At 46.2% G+C, this 27812-nt stretch overlaps 2 protein-coding genes across 3 annotated transcripts in view; one reads left to right on the forward strand and one right to left on the reverse strand.

The window, feature by feature from the left end:
• The window catches only part of LOC148143355 (uncharacterized), a 352041-nt gene that overhangs the window by 135619 nt on the left and 188610 nt on the right, over window positions 1-27812 (forward strand). The window lies entirely within an intron of this gene.
• On the reverse strand, window positions 1222-27335 carry LOC148143359 (uncharacterized). The gene is made up of 2 exons (XM_087975176.1): window positions 26713-27335; window positions 1222-2565 (listed from the first exon to the last, which is right to left on the reverse strand). The coding sequence occupies exons 1-2, from the start codon at window positions 27333-27335 to the stop codon at window positions 1605-1607; spliced, it is 1584 nt and encodes a 527-aa protein (XP_087831302.1). The 3' UTR covers window positions 1222-1604.

The raw sequence follows: 27812 nt of genomic DNA on the forward strand, positions 1-27812 counted from the left end.
CAACAGGTTTATTTGAACTCAAGATTTCAGAGCACTGCTCCTTTGTCGGTGAAGTGATGAAGCAGCAGCATTGAAGAAGGAGCAATGCTCCTAAAGCTTGTAATTTCAAATAAACCTGTTGGTCTCTAAACTGGTGTTGTGTGATTTCTGATATCTTCAGCTGTGGGTTTGTGTCGAACTTAATGAGATATTTTGTCCAACTCGGCATTTTTAAACAGTATCACTTGGAGGGATTCACTTGAAACCTTTCAACAGGTGAGTTCAACAAGACTGAACTATTCAAAGTTACTTGGACTCAATTTTAAAACTTGCATCAGGACCGGTAGACATAGAGATGTACAGCACGGAAACAGACCCTTCAGTCCAAATCATCAACGCTGACAAGACATCCTAAATTAATTTGGTTCCATTTGTCAGTATTTGGCCCATTATCTTTCTGAACCCTTCCTGTTCATGTCCGAAACCAGATGCCTTCTCAGTGGTATAATTGTACCAGCCTCCACTTTCTCTGGAAACTCATTCCATACATGCACTACCCTCTGCGTGAAAACATTGCCCCTTACATCCCTTTTAAATCTCTCACCCAGCCAAATAGCCTCTCCCTGCAGCTCAAACCCTCCAACCCCCGCCAACATCCTGGTAAATTGTTTCTGATACAGAAGTCAATGTTTTGGGAAGAATCCTTCTTCAGTCCTGAAGGAGGGTTAATACCTGAAATGCTAACTTCACCTCCTAATGCTACCTGGCTTGCTGCGTTCTCCCAGCCTCCTGCTTGCCTACTTTGGATTCCAGCAACCGCAATTATTTTTTGTTTCTAACAAATGGTGGAGCAGACTCAATGGGCTGAATGGCCTCATGTCTGCTCCAGTGGTCTTGTGGTCTTAGGTTTCTGCAGATTCTTAGGAACGTGCAGTCCCAGACTCCGAGTAATGTCGCCCACTGGAAGCAAAGTTTATGGAATCACAGAATCCCTACAGAATGTAAACAGGCCTTTTGGACCAACAAGGCAACACCAACCCTCCATACAGTTACCCACCCAGACCTATTCTCTTAACCCTATTACTTTACATTTACTTGGAGAAGGTGAGGATTGCAGATGCTGGAGATCAGAGGGAAGAATGTGGTGCTGGAAAAGCACAGCAGATCAGGCAGCATCCGAAGACCAGGAGAATCCTGATGAAGGACTTATGCCCAAAACGTCGATTCTCCTGCGCCTTAGATGCTGCCTGACCTGCTATGCTTTTCCAGCACCACACTTTTGACCAGTCTACATTTACCCCTGACTACTGCACCACACTTACACATCCCTGAACACTATGGACAATTTGGCTAGGCTAACTCACCCTAACTTGTACATCTTTGTATTGTGGGAGCAAAAGCGGAACACCCGGAGGAAACCCATGCAGACACGGGATAATCAAACAGTAGATTCAAACCCGAATCCATGGCTCTATGAGGCAGCTGTGCTAACCACTGAGCCACCATGTCGCCCCGAACCACTTTAGAGTTGCACTTGGGGGTGCGAGGCAGTGTGCAGTCCAGAAATTTTTTGACAATTGGTACAGTGGGAAAGTTGGTGGGCTTTTAAGAGTGGGGCACAAGGTTTAATCCACAGTAGCGTCACTGGCAGTATCCGATTGTTGGGAGCACTGGTGCCCCCGCTGGTGTCTTTGCAAGTTGCTGGAAAATGTGAACCTCTTGCCACACTCAGGGCAGCCGAATGGCCTCTCCCCTCTATGGACCCGCTGGTGGGTCAGCAGAGCAGAAGAATTGCTGAAGCCCTTCCTGCACTCAGGACAGTAGAACGGCCACTCTCCCATGTGGATCCGCTGGTGGGTCAGTAGGTGGGAGGAGCAGTTAAAGCGTTTCTCGCACTCTGGGCAGGAGAACGGCTTCTCCCCAGTGTGGACCCGCTGGTGCCTCAGCAAGTGGGAGGAATTGCTGAAAGCCTTCCCGCACTCGCGACAGCTGAAGGGCCTCTCCCCCGTGTGGACCCGCCGGTGGGCCACGAGGTTGGAGGAGACTGCAAAGCCCTTCCCGCACACTGAGCAGGAGAATGGCTTCTCCCCGGTATGGACCCGCCGGTGGGTCAGCAGTTGGGAGGGCTGGGGAAAATTCTTCCCATACTCCGGGCAGGCAAATGGCCTCTCCCCAGTGTGGACCCGCTGGTGTGTCAGCAGGGAGGAGGAACTGCTGAAGCCCTTCCCACATTCAGGGCAGGGGAACGGCTTCTTGCCTGTGTGGACCCACTGGTGCCTCAGCAGGGCAGAGGAATCGCTAAAGGCCTTCCCGCACTCGGGGCAACTGAATGGCCTCTCCCCCGTGTGGACCCGTTGGTGCTTCAGCAGGTCAGAGGATTTGCTGAAGGCCTTCCCACAGTCAGAGCAGGGGAAGGGCCTCTCCCCGGTGTGGACACGCTGATGCGCCAGCAAGTGGGAGGAGTGGGTGAAGCTGTTCCCGCACTCGGGGCAGGTGAATGGTCTCTCCCCAGTGTGGACTCGGCGGTGGTCCAGCAGGTGGCAAGAGCGGATAAATCCCTTCCCACACTCTGGGCAGGAGAACGGCCTCTCCCTGGTGTGACTGCGCTGATGAATTTCCAGGGCAGATGGGACACTGAAGCCTTTCCCGCAGTCACCACACTTCCACGGTTTCTCCATGGGGCGAGATTCCTCTGGTTTCTCCATGGCCGAAGCTTCAGCTGCACACAAACGCGTGTACAAACCCTCCCTGCCGTGAATTCCTCTTTCCAGGCTGCATAATTGTGACCGGCTGCACATTCAATGCGCTGCCACAGTAGCGTCTCTCATCCAGCTCCACTGATGCTGAAAGCGTACTGAAACAGAAACCAAAGAATTTTGCTCTTTCTCACAGAATCATAGTCAAAAATCATTACAGTCCCATTGGATTGATTGACTGCCTGTCATTGACATGAAAATGAGGACTGCAGACGCTGGAGAGTCCGTCAAAATGTGTGGTGCTGGAAATACACAGCAGGTCAGGCAGCATCCAAGGAGCAGGAGAGTTGCTGTTTCGGGCATAAGCCCTTCAACTACTGAATTTGAAACTTCAGTCTTCAAATCTTCAAATGCATTGGAAAAAACAGATTATGAAAGTCATCACTGCCAGTCAGGGTAGAAATTCAGAACAAGCAATTCGACTTTATGCGGAACATTCTTTTCTTTTGGAATTCCATGAAATTGAAAGCACCATTACCCTCCTCTGATTGCTCTACATTTACACCTGATTAATGCATCTAACCTACACATCCTGGACACTATGGACAATTTAACATGGCTAATTCACCCAAACCTGCACATCTTTGGATAGTGGGAAGAAATCCGCCGCAAACACCAGACGGAGAATGTGCAATATCCACACACACAACGGCCCCGAGGCTGGAATTGTATCTGGCTCTCTGGTGCCGTGAGGCAGCATCACTAACCACAGACACTGTACCTTCCTTTTCCAGTCCCGCCACCAAGTCACTCAGCTTGAGCTCAAGCAAAGCACTACGTTTAATTTTCGCTTCACACACACTGAACTTTCGGCCCGTCCCCACTTCCCCCACAGGAAATGCAAACAGCTGGGGGGTTGCCACATCGAATCCCTACATTGCGGAATGAGGCCATTTGGCCCAACAACTCTCCATTTACCTCCGACTAATATACCTAATCCACACATCCCTGAACACTATGGGGCAATTGAGCATGGCCAATTCATCCTAACCTGTACATCTTTGGACTGTGGGAGGAAACCGGAGCATCTAGATGAAATCCACACAGCCACGGGGAGGACAATGTCTGTGTGGAGTTTGCACAGTCACCTGAAGCTGGAGTCAAATCCTTGTCCCTGGTGCTGTGAGGCAGCAGCGCTAACCACTGAGCCACGTGCTGCCCGTGTGTGCTGAAAGAGATGCAATGTGGAACTTTATTGACTGTACCGCACAGTGGATTGTTGAGTAAGGTTGAGTCTCAAAGGATCTGGAAAGAGGTAGCCAACATTTAGGAGCGCATTGCGACAGATGCTGGAATCCGTCCTGAAAACAACAAATGCTGTAGATCACAGCTGGTCAGGCAGCGTCCACATAGAGAGAGCAAGCTAACATTTCAGGTCTTCTTTGAGATTTATAAAATCTTGATGGATACAGAGAAGGTGAATGCAGGGAGTCATTTCCCTGGAATGAGGGATTTCAAGACTAGCGGACATATTTTTAAGGTGAGAACAGAAAGATTTAAAAACAAAATAAGGGGTAACATTTTTACACAGAGTGCTTCACGTGTGGAATGAATTTCCAGAGGAAGTGGTAGATGCGCCTACAGTCACAACATTTAAATGACATTTGGATAAGTACATGAATAAGAAATGTTCAGAGGGATATTGGGCCAAGTACATGTAGGTGGGACTAGTTTAGTTTGGGATTATGGTCAACATGGACTGGTTGGACGGAAGGATCTGTTTCCGTGCTGCGTGACTCTGACTGGATACAGTGGATGTGGGGAAGATGTTTCCACCAGTAGGAGAAACGAGGACCAGAGGACACAGGCTCAGGGTGAAGGAATGCCTTCAGAACTGAGATGAGGAGGAAATTCTGCAGCCAGAGGATGGTGAATCTGTGGATCTCATTGCTGCAGAGCGCTGTGGAGGCCAAGTCGTTGAGGGCATTTAAGACAGGGATAGATAGGTCTTTGATAAGTAAGGGGATCAAGGGTTACGAGGAGAAGGCAACAGAATGGGGTTGAGAAACATATCGGCCATGATCGACTGGTGGAGCAGACTCAATGGGCCAAATGACCTCATTCTGCTCCTGTGTATTGTAGTGTTAAAACTGGGCAGATTACTGAAGTGGTTTTCATGAACAATTTCAGAGTCCTGAAGTAAAGTCGTAGAGGTGTACAGCACGGAAACAGACCCTTTAGTCCAACTCGTCCATGCCGACCAGTTATCCTAACCTAATCTCGTCCCATTTGCCAGGACTTGGCCACTATCGCTCTAAACCTTTCCTGTTCATATACCCATCCAGATGCCTTTTAAATGCCTTAGTTGTACCATCCTCCATCACTTACTCTGACACTCATTCCATACATTCACCACCCTCTGCATGAAACACTTGTCCCTGAAGTCCCTTTTAAAATCTTTCCCCTCTCACTCTAAACCTATGCCCTCTAGTTCTGGACTCCACAACCCAGGGAGAAGACCTTGTCTGTTTATAAAATCATGAGGATTATGGATAGAATAAACGTGTCGAAGGTCACCCCCCCCCCCCCCCCCCCCCCACACAAAAGCTTCTGACGCTCCAGGAAAACAGTCCGAGTCTATTCTGCCTCTCCAGATAGCTAAAATCCTCCAAATCTGGCAACATTCTTGTAAATCTTTTCTGAACCCTTTCAAGTTTCACAGCATCCTCCTGTTAGGAAGGAGACCAGAATTGCACACAATATTCCGAAAGTGGCCTAACCAGTGTCCTATACAGCTGGAACGTGACCTCTCAACTTTCCTACCCAATGCTCTGACCGATAAAGGAAGGCAATACAAATGCCTTCCTCACTGTTCTATCTACCTGCGACTCTACTGTCAAGAAGCTATGAACCTGCACTCCAAGGTTTCTTTGATCAGCAACACTCCCTCGGACCTTACCTGATTTGCTTTTCCAAATGTAATACCTCACATTTATCTAAATTAAACTCCATCTGCCATTCCTTAGCCCATTGGCCCATCGGATTAAGATCCCATTGTCATCTGAGGTAACCTTATTTGCTGTCCACTACACCTCCAATTTTGGTGTCATCTGCAAACTTACTAACTATACCTCTTATGCTCACATCCAAATCATTCATATGAATGATGAAAAGTAGTGGGACCAGCACCAATCCATGTGGCACAACACTGGTCACAGGCCTCCAGTCTGAAAATCAACCCTTCACCACCACTCTGTCTACTACCTTCAAACCAGATCTGTATCCAAATTGCTAGTTCTCCCTGTATTTCTTGAGATCTAACCTTGCTAACCAGTCTCTCATGAGGAACCTTGTTGAATGCCTTTCTGAAGTCCATGGAGATCATGTCGACTGCTCTGCCCTCGTCAATCCCTTGCTGCTTCTTCAAAAAATTCAATCAAGTTCGTGAGGCATTATTTCTCACGCACAAAGCCATGCTGACTATCCCTAATCAGTCCTTGCCTTTCCAAATACATGTAAATCCTGTCCCTCAGGATTACCTCCAACCACTTGCCCTCCGGCAATGTCAGGCTCACTGGTTGATAGTTCCCTGGCTTTTCCTTGCAATCTTTCTTAAATATTGGTACCACCGTTAGACAACCTCCAGTCTTTCATCACCTCACTTGTGACTACCGATGGTACAAATACCTCAGCAAGGGACCCAGCAATCACTTCTCCAGCTTCCCACAGAGTTCTAGGGTACAACTGATCAGGTTCTGGGGATTTATCCACTTGCATGCATTTCAAGACATCCAGCACCACCTCCTTTGTAGTATGGACATTTTTACATTTTTCAAGATATCATCATCTGTTTCCACACATTCTATTTCTTCCATGTCCTTCCCTACAGTAAACACTGATGCAAAATACTTGTTTATTATCACCCCCAACTCCTGCAGCTCCACACATCGGCTGTCTTGCTGATCTTTGAGGGGCCCTGTTCTCTCCCCAGTTACCCTTTTCTCCTTAATGTATTTATAAAAACCCTTTGGATTCTCCTTAACTCTACTTGTCGAAGCTATCTCATGTTTCCTTTTTGCCCTCCTGAGTTTACTCTTAAGTATAATCCAACTGCTTTGTACTGTCAGGATTCACTCGATCTCTCCTGTCTATACTTGTCATATGCTTCCTTCTTTTTCTGAACCAAAAGCTCAATTCCTCTCGTCATTCAGCATTCACTACACCTACCAGCCTCCCCTTTCACCCTGGGTTCCAGATGAGAGTGGTGCTGGAAAAACACAGCAGTTCAGGCAGCATCCAAGGAGCAGGAAAATCGATGTTTTGGGCAAAAGCCCTTCATCTAATCTATAATCTGGTTTCCAGCATCTGCAGTCCTTGTTTTTACCTTGTTTTTCCCCTTTCACACTAACAGGAATATACTGTCTCTGGACTCTCAGTTTCTTATTTTTGAAGGCTTCCCATTTTCTAGCTATCCCTTTACCTGCGAACATCTGCTCCCAGTGAGCTTTTGAAAGATCTTGCCTAATACCAAGTTAGCCATCCTCCAATTTAGATCTGGTCTATACTTTATCATCACTCTTTTATAGCTCATAGAATTATGGTCACTGGCCCCAAAGTGCTCCTCCACTGACAGCTCAGTCACCTGCCCTGCCTTATTTCCCAAGAGTAGGTCACGGTTTGCACCTTCACTCGTCAGAACATCCATTGACTGAATCAGAAAATTTTCTTGTACACATTTAAATTCCTCCTTAACTCTACTTGTCGAAGCTATCTCATGTTCCCTTTTTGCCCTCCTGAGTTTACTCTTAAGTATACTCCAACTGCCTTTGTACTGCCTTTAAACACTATGGAAGTCCCAGTCTATGTTGGGAAAGTTAAAATCCCTGACCATAACCACCCTATTATTATTATTACAGATAACTGAAATCTTACAATTTTTTTCTCAATTTCCCTCTGACTATTAGGGAGTCTGTAATAAAATCCCAATAAGGTGATCATCCCTTTTCTTATTTCTCAGTTCCACCCAAATAAGCTTCCTGCATGTATTCCCAGGAATATCCTCCCTAAGCACAGTAATATATCCCTTATCAAAAAAGCCACTCTCCCTCCTCTCCTGCCCCCCTTTCTATCCTTCCAATGCCATGTGTGTTCTAGAACATTAAGCTGCCAGTGCTGTCCATCCTTGAGCCATGTTTCAGTAATTGCCATGATATCTCAGTCCCAAGTTCCTAACCATCATCTGCCTTCCCTGTTTGGCCTCTTGCAATTGAAATAAATGTAGTTTAATTTATCAGTCCTACCTTGTTCTCTGCTTTGTTACTTCCTGCTCTGATTGTTTAACTCAGTCCCTTTCCCAACTGGACCAGTCACAGACTGATCTCTTTCCTCACTATTTCTCTGGGTCCCTGCAATCCCTGCCCCCCACCCACCCCTACCTTACTAGTTTAAATCCTCCTGAGCAGCTCTCGAAAATCTCCCAGCAATATATTAGTCCCCTTCCAATTCGGGTGCGATCCATCCTTCTTGTACAGGTCTTTTCTACCCCAGAAGAGATTCCAATATTCACATTTTTGGATCCTTTCTCCCATGCATCAGTTCCTCAGCCACACATTCATCTGCCTTGTCCACCTATTCTCACCCTCACTAGCAACATTCCCCATTAACTGGTTAAGTCCTGGATTGCTTTCCTAAAATGCAACACCTCACGTTCGTCTAAATTAAACTCCATCTGCCAATCCTCGGTCCAGTATTCCATCCGATCGATTATAATTTATAGCAAACTCTCTTTCCTCCCTTATTCCCTAAAAGCTGAAAATCTCCATCCCACACACTCTCCCTTTCATTCTCATTTTACTGAACCTAATCCCTGCTCTGCCTCATCCTGAAAAGTCTGGTTCATGTTGATGAACAGGCCTACACTCAGGGGGGATTTAATTGAAACATGGCTTAGCTGAATGGCTTGGACAGAGTGCATGGTGGGGGAGATGTTTCAGTGGTAGGAGAGATGGGGACTCGAGGGCACAGCCTTCGAGTAAACGGAAGATCTTTTCGAAAGGAGATAAGGAGAAACTTCTTCAGCCAGACAGTGGCGAATCTATGAAATTTACTGCCACAGAAAGCTGCGGTAGTGAAGTCACTGAGTATATTTAAGACTGAAACAGATGATAGGTTCTTGAGTATCAAGGGGAGAAAGCTGGAGAATGGGGTTGAGAAATTTATCAGCCATGATTGAATGGTGGAGCAGACCCAGTGGGCTGATTGGCCTAATTTCTGCTCCTGTGTCTTATGGTCTCTTGCTGTTCTGGACACAGTGAGAGAAACTTGGGAGCAGGAGTAGGCCATTTGGATCTTTCAAGCCTGCACCAGCATTCAACAGATCATGACTGGATATTAATATACCTACATCTAGGTCGAAAAACTGGGAATTTTTTTCACCGGAGCATAGAGGTGACCTCACAGAGGATTATAAAATCACAAAGGATAGAGATGTCCTTTCGCTCAGATGTGAGCTTCAAGATTAGGGAGCACATTTTTAAGGCGAGAGGAGAAAGATTTTAAAAAGACATCAGAAGCACCCTTTTTTAAGAGAGTAGTTTGTGTGTGGAATGAATGTCCAGAGAAAGTCCAGAGGTCAGATCAGTTTTCCTTCGTGTGAATCCAAGGAAAGCGATGGGATCAGACGTAGGACCAGGCCGTGCATTCAGAGCATGTGCAGATCAACTGGCAGAGGTCTTCCCGTACACCTTCAACCTCTCCCTGCAGCAGGCCACTGTCCCTGCCTGTTACAAGAGGGCCAACATCATCCCTGTGCCTCAGAAGACTCATGCAGCACGTCTCAATAACTACCGCCCAGTTGCCCTAACTTCGGTGGTCATGAATTGCTTTGAAAAGCTGGTCATGGCATTAATCAACTCCAGCCTTCCCACTACTCTTGCCCCACTCCACGTCAGATGCTATATCATTTGCTCTTCCCTCCTCCCTAGAACATCTTGACACCAAGAACAGGTACGTAAGAATCCTACTTATTGACTACAATTCAACCTTTAACATTATTATCCCCTCGAGACTGATTACTAAACTTAGTGATCTCGGACTAAGCCCCACTCTCTGCAACTGGATCCTCAGTTTCCTTACCCACAGGCCACAATCAGTGAAGACTGGGGACAATATTTGATCCTCACTAACACAACACTGTAGCCCTCCAGGGGTGCATACTCAGCCCCCTACTGTACTCACTGTATACCCACGACTGCGTCACCAAATACAAGACTAATGCCATTTGCAAGTTCACTGGCACCACTATAGTCAGTCAAATCTCAGATGGCAACAAAACAGACTGCAGACGGGAGGTGGAAGACCTGGAAAAATGATGCACTGAAAACAAACTAGATCTCAATGCTAGCAAAACCAAGAAACTCGTTATTGACTTTTGGCGGGATGTTACTCACGCACCCATACACATTCAGAGCACAGAGGTGGAATGAGAGGAGAGTGTCAAGCTCCTGGGAGTGGTCATCCACAACAAGCTGTCTTGGATGTATCACTACCTGGTATGGCAACTGTACCATTCAAGATTGGAGATGGTTACAGAGAGTGGTGAACTCAGCCCAGACAATCACAAAGGTCAACCTCCCATCTATAGAATCCATCTACCAGGCCTGCTGTCAAGGGAAGCCGCCAGCATTCTTAAAGATCCATCCCACTCTGGCAATGCTTGTCTCCAACCTCTACCATCGGGGACAAGGTACAGAAGCCTGAACAAACGCACCAGCCGGTTTTGTAACAGTTTCTACCCTACTATTGTTAGAACACTGAATAGACTCTCAAACTCTCAGGATTTGCCTGAACGTTTGTTTTTGTTTTTGCCGCTGTTTACCTATTATTTACTATGCTACTTAACTATGTGATCGCAAGACAACACTTTTCACAGTGCCTCAGGACATGTGACAATAAATAAATTCCATTCAGTTCAAGTGGTGGATGTAGTCCAGTTAAAAGGGTTAAAAAACATTTGGATCAGCACTTGAATAGGAATGGTTCAGAGGGATATGGGCCAAACACTGGCAGGTGCAACTAGTTTAGTTTGAGAACATAGTCAGCATGGACTAGTTGGACAGAACAGTCTGTTTCTGCACTGTCTGACTGTCTAACTGTTCTATACTGGTCTTAAACCCATTTTCTTGCCTCCCCCATCCACTTCCTTGTTGTCGAAAATTCAAATGAACTCAGCCTTGAATATATTCAATGAACCCCACCCCCAACTGCAAGAAGACATCGCCACCTCTAAACTCAATTCCTCTTGCTAATGTACCACTTGCCTTGCTCATTGCTTGCTGATATAGAAGGACGCTGAGGCCTGTTTGTACATCAACACATCATTCCTGATGAAGGGCTCGTGCCTGAAATGTCGAATCTCCTGCTCCTCAGATGCTGCCTGAACCTGCTATGCTTTTCCAGCCCTACACTTTTCGACTCTGATCTCCAGCATATGCAGTACTCACTTTCTTCACATCCCAATATATCACTATTTAAGGAATGCGTCTCCTTTCTGCTTTTTTTTAAAACAGCAAATGCGATAACTTCACATTGTGCTACGACATTTGCCATGTGTTTGCTAACTGAGACACAATCTTGGACCAACTTTTCCAGACTCTCTCCCCTCGCCGGGATTCACTCCCTTTCCTTTCAATTACTGCAAAACAAAAATTGAACCCCAGAATGAAAACAAATGGAAAAGGGGGTGAGAAAAGAAAGTGCCGTACTCACAGATGTTGGACAGAGGAAGGAAGTTGCAGTCTGGAGTGAAGCTCAATCTTCCTTCAGAGAGGAACAACAGCAGTAGCAGCTTCAGAAGCTCATGGTCAAACTTCCGTATTCAGACAATAGCAAGGCTCTGATTGACAAAGGAACCAGGCTCCTTCCGGTCATCCCGAGCTCCCCATTGGTCCATCAAAAGAAGGTCGCGGTCCGTAATTGCGGACAGCGTGGGGCATGCGCAGTTCTTGTTAACGCCGCTGAACATGCGCAGTACTTACTGACACCGAGGAGTATGCGCAGTGTGGTCTGTGGCGATGCTGGTGTTGTTGACAAGATTTTGTACCCGAATGTCAAATGTCAACAGGAGTTTAAAAAAAGCTGAAGCCACATTTTTTTAAACCTGTAGCTCGACATTTTATTGCGTTTGCATTTTGTGTGACTCCTCAACTTTTGAATGTCTTTTCCCCAGGGCAGGGGAGTCCCAAACTAGAGGGCATAGATTTCGGTTGAGAGGGAAAAGATTTAAAGGGACCTCAGGGTCAGAAAAAAACACTTTGAAAGTTAATTCCCCTCAACAAATGCCCGCTCTTATGCCCTGAACAATATAGATTGTTCACAGCCTATTAATCATGAGTAGCAATGATGTTGTGAAACTTAGAAGGGTTCAAAAACGATTTACAAATATGTTGCAAAGGTTGGAGGGGTTCAGCTGCAGGGAGAAGCTGAATAGGCTGGGGCTGATTTTCATACAGCGTTGGATGCTGAGGGTTTATAAAACCTTATAGACATTTATAAAATCATGAGGGGCATTGAAAGGTTAGATAAACAAGGTATTTTCGCTAGGGTGGGAGAGTCCAGAACTAGAGGGTATTCATTTTGGGTGAGAGGGGAAAGATATAAAAAGGACCTAAGGAGCAAATTTTTCACGCAAAGGGTGGTGCATGTATTGAATTAGCTGCCAGAAGAAGTGGTGGAGGCTGGTACAATTACAAAATTTAAAAGACATTTGGATGGGTATATGGGCCAAGATTAATTTAAGATACCTGGTCAGCATGGACTGACGGGTTTGTACAACTCTATGGTTCTATTTCTGCATAGTCAGAATCAATTTCACAAGACTAGGAATAGGCCGTCCACAAATTACACCCTGTCCTCAACTGTGGACTAACTGGACATATTTGAATGCAAGTTTCAGAAAGATGTCTGCAGCTTTTCTATAAAGTTGAACATGCTTTCATGATATTTCTGAATATATCATTTTAGCTATTCTCAATTTTAAAGATCAGTCATTTCTCATGCAGCCGTGTCTACCAGGTAGAGTCATCAACATCCATTTTCTTTCTCTCTTCCTAGAAGGGTTTGATACAGCGATCGAAGAGGGTTTGAGGCATCCGCAAGGACAGGGAGTGGATGGAAGAGAAGGAGAGAGAATGGACAGAGGGGCAGAGTGTCAGGGGGTGAGAGAGATAATTGACAGGGGGACAGAGGGTGGGAGGATGAGAACACTGGGGGGAACAGAGGGTGATGGGGATGGAGAAGATTGTGGGGACCGATGGTGAGGGAAAGAAAAAGACTGGTGGGCAGAGGTGGGGAGGAAAAGAATGCAGGGCAGAGGGTGGGGGTTGAGAGAGAATGGACGGGGACAGTGGGTGGGGAGAGATTGGACAGGGGGGCAGAGGGTGGGGGGGAGAGACTGCCCAAATCCCACCTTCCCCCGGACCGGTGTTGATATCTCATGAACTGGAACCCACTCCTCCCACAGCAGACTTGTGTCAATCATTTCTCAATATATACGTGGCGAAAGCAGTAGAATCATAATTCTGACAGGCCATTCGGCCCATCGAATTCACACTGACATTCCAAATAGCATCCCATCCAGACCCATCCGCTGACCCTACAGCCCTGCAGTTCCTCATGGCTAACCCACTCTAATCTGCACACTTCAGCATTGCCAATCCACCCTAAACTGCAGATCTTTGGACTGTGGGAGGAAACCAGAGCACTCGCAGGTAACCTACACAGACACAAGGAGGAGGACGTGCCAAAGTCCACACAGACAGTTGCCCAAGGATGGAATCAAACATGTACCCCTGGCACTGTGAGGCAGTGGTACTAACCACTGAGCCACTGTGCCGTCCAGAGTTAGTTTCTAACTTTTCACGTACCCTCAGCAGAGGCTCTCTCCTGACATTTGTGGACCACACCTGCTGTAACCTCCATTTCCCACATCTTCAGCCCTGAGCACATTGGTTCCCGAATCCTGGCATCAGATAGACACCGATGTCATCTGCCCTCCTGCTACCAACTGCGGAGACTGGAGACAATCCCTGTCACTATTCTGTCCCTTTCCACCATCTCCCCAATGTTGTTCGTACTCCCAGCACCCAGCCAGTTCGCTCCTCCACTCCCTTGCAGCCTTCTCTCCGATCCCCTTTACCTGCCTAATCCACGCTCACACCTCCTGACCCTGTCCACTGACTCAATCAGAAGGGTCTGTCCGGAGAGGAATGACCAACTCGTGGAATAAAATGTCTGGTTATTTTTTTCATCAAAGGTCTGCAGCCTGGCTTTCAGCTCCATCTCTCTGAGCCGAATGTCCACCAGCATGTGTTTGCCCTGGATCACAGCATCCAGAGCCTCCCACCTTCTGCAAATCAAAAGACAAGTCCCACCTTACACTCTCCAAAGTGTGTTGTGTAACTGCTTAATCATTTCTGGTGGCCGAGCAGAGGCTAAGTTCAACTTGGATTCCAAACTTGGGTATCAATAGCCATGAGGATGGCTTCAAATGGACCTTGGGTTGACGTCACACTACATGTGACTCCACTACACTATACAGTCTCTCTCTCTCACACACACACACACACAGACACACACACACTCACACACACACACATGCATGTAAGTCAATAGGGTGAATTTGCAGAATTATATTTGCAAATACATTGTATTTTGCTCAAAAAGTGCACAATCTGCAGGCAGTCAATGCATGTAATAATTTTATAAATTCCTACTTTGGAAATAAAACCAGTCTGACTCAAGATTGGGATACTGATAGACTTGAACCTCACACCTTCCATGCATTGTCTGAGCTGTCACTTCTTTCTTTAAAATAGAGTCATAGAGTCTTAGAGATGTACAGCATGGAAACAGACCCTTCAGTCCAATCCGTCTACGCCAACCAGACATCCCAACCTAATCTAATCCCACCTGCCAGCACCCAGCCCATATCCCTCCAAACCCTTCCCATTCATATACCCATCCAAATGCCTCTTAAATGTTACAATTGTACCAACCTCTGGCAGCTCATTCAACACGTACCACCCTCTGCGTGAAAACGTTGCCCCTTAGGTCTCTTTTATATCTTTCCCCTCTCACCCAAAAGGAATGCCCTCTCGTTCTGGACTGCCCAATCCCAGGGAAAATACTTTCTCTATTTATCGTATTCATGCCCCTCATAATTTTGTAAACCTCTATAAGGTCACCCCTCAGCCTCCGACGCTCCAGGGAAAACAGCCCCAGCCTGTTCAGCCTCTCCCTATAACTCAAATCCTCCAACCATGGCAACATCCTTGTAAATCTTTTCTGAACCCTTTCAAGTTTCACAACATCTTATGGGCGGCACGGTGGCACAGTGGTTAGCACTGCTGCCTCACAGCACCAGAGACCAGGTTCAATTCCCGCCTCAGGCGACTGACTGTGTGGAGTTTGCACGTTCTCCCCGTGTCTGCGTGGGTTTCCTCCGATTTCCTCCCACAGTCACAAAGATGTGCAGGTCAGGTGAATTGGCTATGCTAAATTGCCCGTAGTGTTAGGTAAGGGGTAAAGGTAGGGGTATGGGTGGGTTGTGCTTCAGCGGGTCGGTTTGGATTTGTTGGGCCGAAGGGCCTGTTTCGACATTGTAATGTAATCTGTAATCTTTCCGATAGGAAGGAGACCATGCAATATTCCAACAGTGGCCTAACCAATGTCCTGAACAGCTGCAGCATGATCTCCCAATTCCTGGACTCAATACTCTGACCAATAAAGGAAAGCATACCAAACGCCTTCTTCACTATCCTATCTACCTTAAGTTATCTCGAGAATATGACTTAAAAGAAGTTCTAGGATTTGCATATTAATGAACTGAAACCTGCAACCCATTCTAAAAGATGAAAGACACAACAGCAATCTTGGTTTGTTCAATATATCATTTCAGTTGCATGACACTGATCTTTTGCTATAAATTCTGTGTCTTATGATCCTGCTCCACAGCTACCTGATGAAGGATCAGCGCTCCGAAAGCTAGTGCTCCCAAATAAACCTGTTGGACTATATCCTGGTGTTATGTGATTTTTAACTTTGTTTCTCATGAACACAGCCACAACACTTCCTGCTGCTGCCAGTAAACATTACAATGCTGATGAAACGATGCAGTACCTACAGAGATGAAAATCTTAACAGTTTCTAACGATACTTGCTACTGATTCACTGCTCCTTCTGATACACTTCTTTGGTAGCGTAGTGCTGGAAGCTGAGTGAGCAGCTTTAAAACAGAAACTGTTGGATTTTAAATCTTTCAATGTCTGAGTCCGAATTTAGGTAACCTTTATTGCGACCCAACTTTGTTACAGCTTCATGATCTCCCCAGCAAAAAAATTACAAAAAGTAGCTTTCCTTTTCTTCAACAGCTGAAGCTCATAGCACACACACACACACCCCTGACCTCCCCTGACACCCCAGTTGCTTTATTATTGGTAAGCACTGAGGTGTCCCTTTGTAACTGGATCCTTGGTACAGTCTTAACCCGGAGGAAGTAATGCCTCACTCAACGATTTCAACCCATATACTGTATCCAAGTAAGTTTCTCCCCACTCATTTTCCAGGGGCAGGGGTGGGGACAGGGGTTTAAAGTCGACCGTATTGCTGAGAGTCTGGAGTCATGTGTAGGCCAGACCCCGTAAAGGATGCATCTGGGACGACTGAGTGAATCCTTTCCCACAACAGCAGTTTCCTTCCCTAAAAAAATCATGAGTGAATCAGATGAGGATGTTTTCCCCCTGAAAATGGTTTCACCATTAGATTCTGAACTCCAGATTTCTGACCAAATTCCAATCTGCCATGGCGGGATTCAAAACCGGGAATTCCCAGAGTTGAGGTAGTAATCCAGTTGATAATACCACTCGGCCATTGCTCCTTCGATCCCAGTGATGGCACATGAACTCACTAGTGCCTCCGGAAGTTGTCCACCCAACCAAATCCCTTCCTGCACTCAGGACAGGAGAACAGCCTCTCCCAGTGTGGACCCACTAGTATGTCAGCAGGGAGGATGAACTCATGAACCTCTTCCTGCAGTGACAGTCGGTGAACGGCCTCTCCCCAGTGCGGACCCAAGGATGTTTCAGCAGGCCAGGAGAATTGACGAATGTATTCCTGTACTTGGAGCAAGTGAATGACTTCTCCCTGGTGTGAACATGCCAGTGCATCAGCTGGTTGCACAGCCAACTGAATCCCTTCCCACACACAGAGCAGGAGAATGGTCTCTCCCCTGTGTGAATGCTTCTATGAGTCTCCAGCACTGACGGGGAAGGGAACCCTTTCCCACAGTCCCCACATTTCCACAGTTTCCCCATGGGGAGAGCTTTCCTTGTGTCGCTCTGGGTTTGAAATTACCAACAGAATGGGTACACAGTCTCTCGCCACTGTGAGGGGTGAGACTTTGATTCTCCAAACTGAGTAACTTGTTTCAAGCACTTTTCACAGTCAGTGCACTGAATCTCCCTCACTTGGGTGTCTCCGTAATCTTCCTGCCAAAGTGTCCAAAATCTCTCAAGCAGACAAAAGCAAACATTTCTTCTCAATTGGAATGGTTGCTGATATTCAAGTCCCAATGAATCAAGTGGCTCTGTCAGAAGTTGATGTATCATTTGCTTTCAGATTTCTTTCTACATGTCTTCCTGCAAAATTAAATTCACAAAATACGTGATCACAGTCAATACTGTTAAATGAACATAACATAGGTGACAATTCCTGTAGTTTGCCAGATGCCTGATCACATATTATCCAGGACACAGAAACCTGAAATCCCTCATGCAGCCAGATAGCCTTAAGTGTGTATGGAGGAAATCTTCATTTCGGTGACAATAACCTGGAACAAGCTGCTGACAAAGGCACTGGAAATGGAGCTGAATCAAGGACAATGAAAATGAAATGTCAAGGCTACTTGAGAAAAACAAACCAGTAAAGTTGCTGAATGACTTTCTGCTGTCCTATTCAATAAAAAAGATGACAAGAAATACAGAATATAACTTCAGTGCTAGATTAGAATGTGAAAAATAATAGCCACAAGGCTTTTATAACAGCGAATAATATCAGATATACACCATATGAAGCAACATATGTCTACATTTTATATCAACGTGCCAAACCCTTAGATTCTGCTCCATCCCATGACTAACTACCCTTTTAATTCTGAACATGAGGAAAGAAGCGATCTTTTTCCACCATGCAAATTGTATATAAATAAACCTATCAAACTGAGGGGAAAAAAAATTAATATACCGTTAAGAAGGACAGAGAGCATCTGACACCTTTGCAGAGTCAGCTCCCTCCCTGGATTCACTTCAGTTGCTACAAGTGAATAGTGTCTCCTTCCTCTCTCTCTCCCTCCCAAGATGAGGAATGGAAAGGGCGAAGATATTGCTTTGCTCCCACGATTTCTCCATGATGTGGGAATCCTTGTCTCTCTCCAGCTTTGGGAATCGGTTGAAAGACCACTCATATATGGAACGTGTTCCATCTATTGCTGCTGCAAATGGGGTGTTGCTATTTCAGGCTGTGTACCCGCTTAAAGCTCTTCCCACAGTCAGTTCATTGGAACACTCTCACTCAGGTATGCATACCTCAGTCTCACTGATGTTTGAAACCTTGTGAAGCAGACAGGACAGGAGAGAAATAAAAAAAATTCTACTAGATTCAAAGGCCGATGATATTCCCGTGCCAATGAATTGATTGTCTCTATCAGATCTTGTTTTGAGATTTCTGGCTGTAAATCCTCCCTTTCTCATATCCTGTAAAAGGAGATCACAGAAGACATTGCTGTCTACACAGTATAGAAATTCAAAACAGACAATTCTGCTTTCTGTGGAATATTCTTTTCTCCTTCCCTCAAAAATGTGAATCGTAATGCTACAGTCTCCCTCCATTCTTACTCTACTGTGGCTATTATCACCCTCATTCCCGTTCTCCTAAAAATGCTGAAAAATGTTGACTAACAGATCCTGTGGAACCCTAGGTCTGAATATCATACATAAGTTGAAGCATTTTATCCATATCTCCCCTGTCAAGGTCCCACAGGATGTTTATAAGCCCTTCGCCAAAATAATCCATTCACCCCATCGAATCTGCTCCACCATTTATTACCATAATGATTAATATTATAATCCAAAAATCCACATTCATGCCTTATTATTGATTCCCCATTGATTAAAATTCTGCCCAACATCTGCCTTAAGTATACTTAGTGATTGAACTTCAATAGCCCTGTATTCATTACCCTCTGAGAGAAGATATCCACCTCATCTCCATCATAAATATGCAAACACTTAAGATTAGAGGCTATTCCTTCTGGTCTGAGACTCTCCTACAAATGAACACTACCTTTTTGGCAACTAACCTTTCAGGCCCACTAAAATTCTGATATTTATTCATTCAGATCTCCTCTCATTCTTCCAAACTCGAACGAATGCTCAGCTCAGCTCCGCAACATTGCAAAATTAGCAAACACGTCAATTCCCGGGATTAATTTTGTGAACGCTCTCTCACCAGCTTCCAATGTTTCTGTCATCTCCTCTACTTTGAGGGACCAGAGTGCAAAACACGCAAGTTACAGCATAATAAAAGAATGATAAATAATAGACATTTTTCGAGCAGAAATTCGAAAATGTGCAAAAATAGTCAGATGGAAAAGAGTCCAATCATGTAGTGGTAAGGAGCCTGATGGCTTGGGGGAAGAAACTGTTGCCTAGTCTGGTCGTGATAGATTGAATTGGGAGGTGGGTGTGAGGATCTAAAGTTGGAATTTAGGCAACAAAATATGTACATTTTTATTTCAACAAAATGGCTTCTCGATTTAGAAGAATACTACAAAATGGCCTGTGAACCATACTGCTGAATATACTGCTGATTCGCAGAATTAACTTGCAGTTCAAAGATAAGAGGACAATAGAATTTTCATAAGATGAATACTGACACATTATTTGACCATTTGAACTAACCTTGAACTAATACATGGCATGACAATTTATGTAAATTAGATATCCTTCTTAAAGAAAATATCATTGTATTAACTTGCTGTAAATCATGTCACCTTATTATATGTGATTGGTCTTTCTCGTAATTAAGACTACTATTTCTTAAAAACCATATAAATAATGTGCAATTTTCAAATGTAATTGCGCAACTTCATCATGGAACACAGAAGCTTCAATCTCTGTGTTGCTGGATAGAATTGCGTTAAGATACCTTAATTCAATAAACTAGAGAACCTTGCTTTTCGAATACACCGCATTTGTCGATTCCTTTGACCGATCTCGAACCAAGAGGCCCCTCTTGAGGAGACGCAGATCTTCATTTTGGTGCCGTGACACGTTTCGGCTCGGACAGATTGTGAACAGCAGTGTACGAGTTAAATGTCCTTCACTATTGAGTGTTGAGGAATCCGGCCTGCCAGACGTGATTGTTTTTAGAACGTTTGGTTTTCCTGTCAGTCAAGTGGTGTCTGACGTGACCAGTCCAGCCCGAAAGAATCGGTCTTAGCAATGGATGAGTCTGGGGGACTTGTTAAATGTTTAAAAAGGGGGGAGAGATTAATTGAAGTTGAGGGTGCTTTGGTACTTACGGATAGTGTTCTTCGAAAATTGCTGAACTCTGAGGGGAGGGTTGAAATCTGAATTCCCAAGCTTTATTAATTTTTGGTTTTTTAAAAAAATTCTTTCTCCCGAGCTTCGTTGCTTTCAGAAATAAAACAAAATCAATCTCCAGAGATTGGTTATTTTCTGGCGTTATCTTTTTAATAGAAAAAAATTCGATCGCTTAAAATTCATTTATTTTCGGTTGGGGTTGTGTTAACTTTGTTGAAACTTTATTGCTGGAACAGCACAGCAGGTCAGGCAGCATCCAGGGAACAGGAGATTCGACGTTTCGGGCACAGGCCCTTCTTCAGGAATCATTCCTGAAGAAGGGCCTGTGCCCGAAACGTCGAATCTCCTGTTCCCTGGATGCTGCCTGACCTGCTGTGCTGTTCCAGCAATAAAGTTTCAACTTTGATCTCCAGCATCTGCAGACCTCACTTTCTCCTCGTTGTGTTAACTTTGTTAGTTTTCGGTTTAAAAACAAACTCCGATTGCCTAAACTTCGTTTATTTTCGGGTTCGTTTCATTTGAACTTCGTTATTTTTCGGGTTGTAGCTTCGTTTATTTTGGGGTCGCGTCATTAAAACTTCGTTACTTTTCGGTTTAAAGAAACTCCGATTGCCTTCGTTTATTTTCGGGTTCGCGTCGTTAAACTTCGTTACTTTTCGGGTTTTAAAAAAACTCCGATTGCCTTGATTTAGAGATGCCGTTGTTGGACTGGGGTGTACAAAGTTAAAAATCACACAACACCAGGTTGTAGTCCAACAGGTTTAATTGGAAGCACACTAGCTTTCGGAGCGACGCTCCTTCATCAGGTGATAGTGGAGGGCTCGATCGTAACACAGAATTTATAGCAAAAATTTGCAGTGTGATGTAACTGAAATTATACATTGAAAAATTGATTGTCTGTTAAGCCTTTCCTCTGTCAGAATACAGTGATAGTTTCACTTCTTTCATGTGTAAATCACAAAACCCTTTTTTTAAAGTTGCATTCTCGGGTTAGCTGTTAACAGTGGCGATACCTAGATAATATTTTGAAGGAGTTAGCCCCCTATGTTCTCTGTCTATGACCTGATGTTTAGATTGATTCTAATCTAAAAAGTGATATAACAGAGTTTTACATAAATTCATACAGTTTTTGAGCTCAGAGTTCTACATGAATGTATGCAGTTTTTGAGCAAAGTGCAATGTAACTCTGCAAGTACAAATTCACCACACAAAATATATGTGTGCATGTGGGTCTTTGTCTGTCTGTGTGTGTGTGTCTGTCTGGGTTGGGAGTTGAGAGTGTGAGAATGTGTGTGTGTGCGTGTAGTCAGTGCAGAGTGTCTTAAGTCTGTGAGGAGGTGCATGTGTGAGTGTGTGTGTCTATAAGGGTGTGTGTGGGCGCCTGTGTGCGCGTCTGTGTGTACCTGTGCCTGTGTGTGTTTGTGTAGGAATATATGTGAGTGTGTGTGTAGTGCAATGGTGATCACCTGTAATGTGACATGAACCCAAGGTCCCGGTTGAGGCCCTCCCTATGGGTACCGAACTTAGCTATCAGCCTCTGCTCGGCCACTTTCCTCTGCTGCCTGTCCCGAAGTCCACCTTGGAGGATGGTCACCCGAAGGTCCGAGGCTGAATGTCCTGGACCACTGAAGTGTTCCCCAACTGGGAGGGAACCCTCCTGTCTGTTGATCGTTGTGTGGTGCCCATTCATCCGTTGTCGTAGCCTTTGCTCGGTTTCCCCAATGTACCATGCCTCCAGGCATCCTTGCCTGCAACGTATAAGATAGACAACGTTGGCTGAGTCACATGAGTACCTGCCATGTACAAGGTGGGAGGTGTTCCAACGCATAATAGTGGTATCTATGTCCACAATCTGACACGTCTTGCAGCGTCCACCGTGACAGGGTTGCATGGAGTTGTCCTGAGAGCCGGGCAGTTTGCTACGAACAATGATCTGTTTGAGGTTTAGCAGTTGTTTAAAGGCAAGTAGTGGAGGTATGGGGAAGGTCTTGGTGAGGTGCTCATCCTCATTGATAATGTGTTTCAGGTCACGAAGAACATGGCGTAATTTTTCAGCCCCTGGGAAGGACAGAACAACGAAGGGTACCCTGTCAGTTGCAGCATATGTCTGTCTCCTAAGGAGGTCATTACGGTTCCTTGCTGTGCCACAGGCTCCCCGACCCTGGGGAAAAGACTTTAAGTACTCACCCTATCCATGCCCTTCACAAACGTCTATAAGATCACCATGCAGCCTCCGATGCTCCAGGGTAAATATTCTCAGCCTATTCAGCCTCTCCATGTAGCTCAAACCCTCAAAATCTGGCAACAGCCTTGTCAATCTTTCGAAGTATCACACATGTTTCCTACAGCAGGGAGACCAGAACAGAACACAGTATTCCAAAAGTGGTCTGACCAATGCCCTGCACATCCACAACTTAACCTCCCAACTCCTGTACTCTCTGTTCTGACCAATAAAGGCCAGCATACCAAACGCCTTCTTCACTATCCTGCCTACCTGCGACTCCAATTTCAAGGAACTGTGAACCTGCAGTCCAAGGTCTCTTTGCTCTACAACACTCGCCTTAACTGTGTCAGTCCTGGCTGGATTCACTTCTCCTTATCAACAGCTCAAGGCCAGGAGCCTGGAATATTTGAGGTCCTTTTCATATATGGAGTTGTTTTTCTTATTCCTTGACTGTTGATATGGTAGTTTACTGGCCTTGTAAGTCTGCTGTTAGGTCGGTTTAACTTTACTATTTTTTTCTGCCTGTCTGCAAAGTCAGGCCCTTACTTCCCTGTGCTTTTATAGATTTCACAATAAATGTTAATTTTCCATTACACCGCTGGGTACCTTTTAAATGCTGTAATTGTACCAGCCGCCACCACTTCCCATGGCAGCTCATTCGTTACACGCATCATCCTCTGAATATAGGAGTTGCCTCTTCGGTTCATTTTAAATTTCAGTTAATTCATTCACTTTTGTTACAATACGGCACACATTCAGACACACCATGTATCGTTTCAGTTTTTGTGACATTAGTATCCAGTTTCGATTGTTGGTCCATTGGTGACGCTGTTGCTTGGTGACGGTGAGGCTCCCCCGGCCCCGCCCATCCCCCCGTGCAGACGTCACGCGGGGGCGAAGGCGGTTGGGAGGAGAAGTCGCTCGAGCGGGGAAGCAGCGGGAGGGCGGCCGTTAGGAAAATGGCGCCGTGCGGCCCGGGGCAGACACCTGTCACTAACCTTGTACTTGTACTTTTTAATCGTCACTGATTTTTTTAAAATCCTTGTACTTTTCACCCTTGCGGACTAATCTAATTTATAGATTAAGGTGTAGGTTATGTTGGATTGGCCATGCTAAATTACCCATAGTGCCCCGGGATGGGCAGGCTGTGGTGGATTGATCATGTTAAATTACCCATAGTGCCCTGGGATGTGCCGGTTAGGGTGCATGAGCCATGGGAAATACAGGGTAAAAACAAGGACTGCAGATGCTGGAAACCAGATTCTTGATTAGAGTGGTGCTGGAAAAGCACAGCAGTGCAGGCAGCATCCGAGGAGCAGGAAAATGGACGTTTCAGGCAAAACCTCTTCATCAGGAATAGAGGCAGAGTGCCTGCAGGGTGGAGAGACAATTGAGAGGAGGGTGAGGGTGGGGATGGGGGTGGTGGGAAAGTAGCATAGAGTCCAATAGGTGAATGGGGGTGGAGATGGAGGGGATAGGACAGGGAGGAGGGTGGAGGGAAGGTAGCAAAGAGTACGATGGGTGAATGGGGGTGGGGATGAAGGTGATAGGTCAGAGAGAAGGGGGGAGTGGATGGGTGGAAAGGAAGATAGGCAAGTAAGACATGTCATGGGGACAGTGCTGAGCTGGAAGTTTGGAGCTGGGGTGAGGTGGGGGAAGGGGAAATACAGAGTGAGGGGATGGATATGGGTGGGACACTCTTCAGAGGGCCAGTGTGGAATAGATAGGCCGAATGGCCTGCTTCCACATTGTTGGGATTCTATTGAATCTCCCCAAAAAGGAGCATTTTATCGGCATCTATCTTATCAAGCCCTTTTCAGAATTCTATTGGTTTCAATAAGATCATAGAGGTATACAGCACAGAAACAGACCTTTCGGTCCAACTTGTCCATGCCGACCAGGATTCCCAAACTAAACCAGTCCCACTTGCCTGCATTCGTCCCATATTCCTCGAAACGTTTCTATTCATGTACCCATCCGAATGTCGTTTAAATGTTGTAACTGTACCTGCATCTACCACTTCCTCAGCAAATTCATTCCACATACAAACCACCCTTTGTCAAAACAGTGCCCCTCCGGTTCCTTTTAAATCTCTCTCCTCTCACCTTGAAAGAATATGCCCCCTAGTTTTGAGCTCCCCTACACGAAGGAAGAGCCCTTTGCTATTTACCGAACTTCACTCCTTATGATTTTATAAATCTCGATGAGGTCACCCCTCACCCTCCTTGTGCTCAGTGAAAGATGTCCCGGCCTCTCCTTATAACTCAAAACTTCCAGTCCTGGCAATGTCCTAGTAAATCTTTACCGAACCCTCTCTAATAGTCTTCTTTGTATTACAGGGCCACCCGAACTGTACCGAGTACTCTAAACCACCCTGTCTACCAGTGATACAACTTTCAAAGAACTACGTACCTAAACCCCACCTCCCCATGTCTCGGGTTTGGAGAGATACGGGCCGGGTGCTGGCAGGTGGGACTAGATTGGGTTGGGATATCTGGTCGGCATGGATAGGTTGGACCGAAGGGTCTGTTTCCATGCTGTATATCTCTATGACTCTATGTCTCTCTCTTTCACAACGTGACCCAGGGTCCTACAATTAACTGTACACATCCTGCCCTTTCTTGTTTTAGTAAAACATAAAGCCTTGCGTTCATACCTGTCTCATACACACATACACCCACACTCTCACAGACTTATACTCCAACACACTTTCACTTTACCAAGCATGCACACACTCTTACATGCACACTCACGCACAAACTCACATGCGCACAATCACAGCAATCTAGGTTTGTTCAATATATCCTATCAGTTGCATGACACGGTGATCTTTTGCTATAAAATGTAATGTCTTTGATCCTGCTTCACAGCTACCCAATGAAGGAGCAGCACTCCAAAAGCTGGTGCTTTCAAATAAACCTGGTGTTGTGAGAGTTTTAAAATTTTATCCACCCTAGTCCAAAACTGGCACCTCCACATCTAGTGAACACAGTCCCAGTGCTGCCAGGAAACTTTACAATGCTGATGAAATGACGCAGTACCTGCACTCCTGAAAAATTTACAATTTCTAACGACACTAGCTACTCATTCACTGCTCGATCTGAAACACAACATTGGAAACTCAGTGCAGGAGGCTGAAAGAAATGAGCAGCTTTAAAACAAACCTCTTGGAGCTCAAAACTTTCAATGAGAGTCTGAGACTAGCAGTAAGTTCAGGTAACCTTAATTGCGATCCAGTTTTGTTACAGCTTCAGATCCCCCCCCCCCCAACAAAAAAGCAGAGAAAAAGTAGCTACTTTTCAAACAGCTCAAGACCAAAGTGCACGCACATCCCCCCACAACCACACTTTCCTTAGTATTGGTCACCACCGAGTTGTCCCTTTGTAGTTGGATCCTTGGTACAGCCTTAACCTGTGGGAAGTATTGCCTCACTCAGTAATTTCAACCTGTATCCAAGTAAGTTGGATGGGCAGTGTCGAGTCAACCACACTGCTGTGGGTCTGGAGTCACGTGTAGGCCAGCCTGGGTAAAGAATGCAGCTGGAACGACTGAGTGAATCCTTTCCCACAACGGCAGTTTCCTCCCCTAAAGAGGATGTGAGTGAATCAGATGGGGGTTTTCTCCACCCACCCCCCCAACAAAAAATGGTTTCATCATTAGATTCTGAACTGCAGTTTCTGACCCAATTCCAATTCTGCCATCTGCCGCAGCTGGATTCGAACCCAGCAGCCCCGAAACTGGGTTGACAGTCCAGTCGATAATGGCATTCGGCCGTCGCCGCTTAAGTGCGTCCATAGTTGGGAGGAGCAGGTGAACGGCCTCTCCCTGGTGTGGAGACACTGGTGGATCAGCAGCTTAAATCGAGCAGGTGAACCCCGTCCTGCACTCGGGGCCCCTGAAGGGCCTCTCCCCCTAGTGGAGCCGCTAGTGCCTCTGCAGGTGGCTCACCTGACTGAACCCCTCCCCAAACTCTGAGCAGCTGAAAGGCGCCTCCCCCGTGTGGATCTGCCGGTGGCTCAGCAGGGTGGAGGCCTGGGTAAAGGCTTTCCTGCACTGGGGGCAGCTGAACGGCCTCTCCCCTGTGTGGATCCGCCAGTGCGTCAGTAGGTTGGAGGAATTGCTAAAGGCCTTCCCGCACTCTGTGCAGGGGAACGGCCTCTCCCCCAAGTGGATCCGCCGGTGCCTCAGCAGGGCGGAGGCCTGGGTAAAGGCCTTCCTGCACTGGGGGCAGCTGAACGGCCTCTCCCCCATGTGGACCCGCTGGTGGGTCAGTAGGTTAGAGGAATTGTTGAAGGCCTTCCTGCACTCGGGGCAGCTGAAGGGCCTCTCCCCGGTGTGGACCCGCCGGTGGGTCAGCAGGGCTGAGGAATCACGAAAAGCCTTCCCGCACACGGGGCAGCTGAAGGGCCTCTCCCCTGTGTGGATCCGTTGGTGGGTCTGAAGGTTGGAGGAATTGTTGAAGGCCTTCCTGCACTCGGGGCAGCTGAAGGGCCTCTCCCCCGTGTGGATCCGCTGGTGGGTCAGCAGGGCAGAGGAATCATGAAAAGCCTTCCCGCACTCAGGGCAGATGAAGGGCCTCTCACCCGTGTGGACTCGCTGGTGGGTCAGCAGGTTGGAGGAATCGCTGAAGCCTTTCCCGCAGACATAGCAGAAGAACGGCTTCTCCCCAGTGTGGCTGCGCCGATGAGTCTCCAGGACAGACGGGACATGGAAACCTTTCCCACAGTCGCCACACTTCCACGGTTTCTGTATGAGGCAGGATTCCTCAGGTTTCTCCATGGCCAACGCTTCAGCCACACACAAACGCGTGTGGAGCCCCTCCCCACCGTGAATTTCTTTTTCCAGGCCGTATAACTGCTTCAGGCTCCACACTCAGTGCACTGCAACAGTAGGGTCTCTCATCCAGTCCCACTGATGCTGAAAATGTACTCAAACCGGAACCAAAAAGCTTTGCTCCTTCTCACAAAATCATAGTTGGAAAATTGTTGTCGTCCCGATGGAGTGAGTGACTGTCAGACATTGATGTCAAAGTGAGGACTGCAGACAATGGAGAGCCCTTCATCTGTTGATTTTGAAACTTCTGTCTTCAGATCGTCCAATACTCTGTTAAAAAGAGATTACAAAAGTGATCATTGTCAGTGCAGGGTAGAAATTCAGAACAAGGAATTCTACTTTCTGTGGAATATTTTTTTCTTTTGTTATTCCACAAAATTGAAAGCACCATCCCACTCTCTCTCTCCCCGTCTGTTCTCACTC

The sequence above is a fragment of the Chiloscyllium plagiosum genome, unplaced genomic scaffold (assembly GCF_037043375.1).
Source record: "Chiloscyllium plagiosum isolate Xiang-an unplaced genomic scaffold, Cpla_swu_hap1 HiC_scaffold_27, whole genome shotgun sequence".
Lineage (NCBI taxonomy): Eukaryota > Metazoa > Chordata > Chondrichthyes > Orectolobiformes > Hemiscylliidae > Chiloscyllium > Chiloscyllium plagiosum.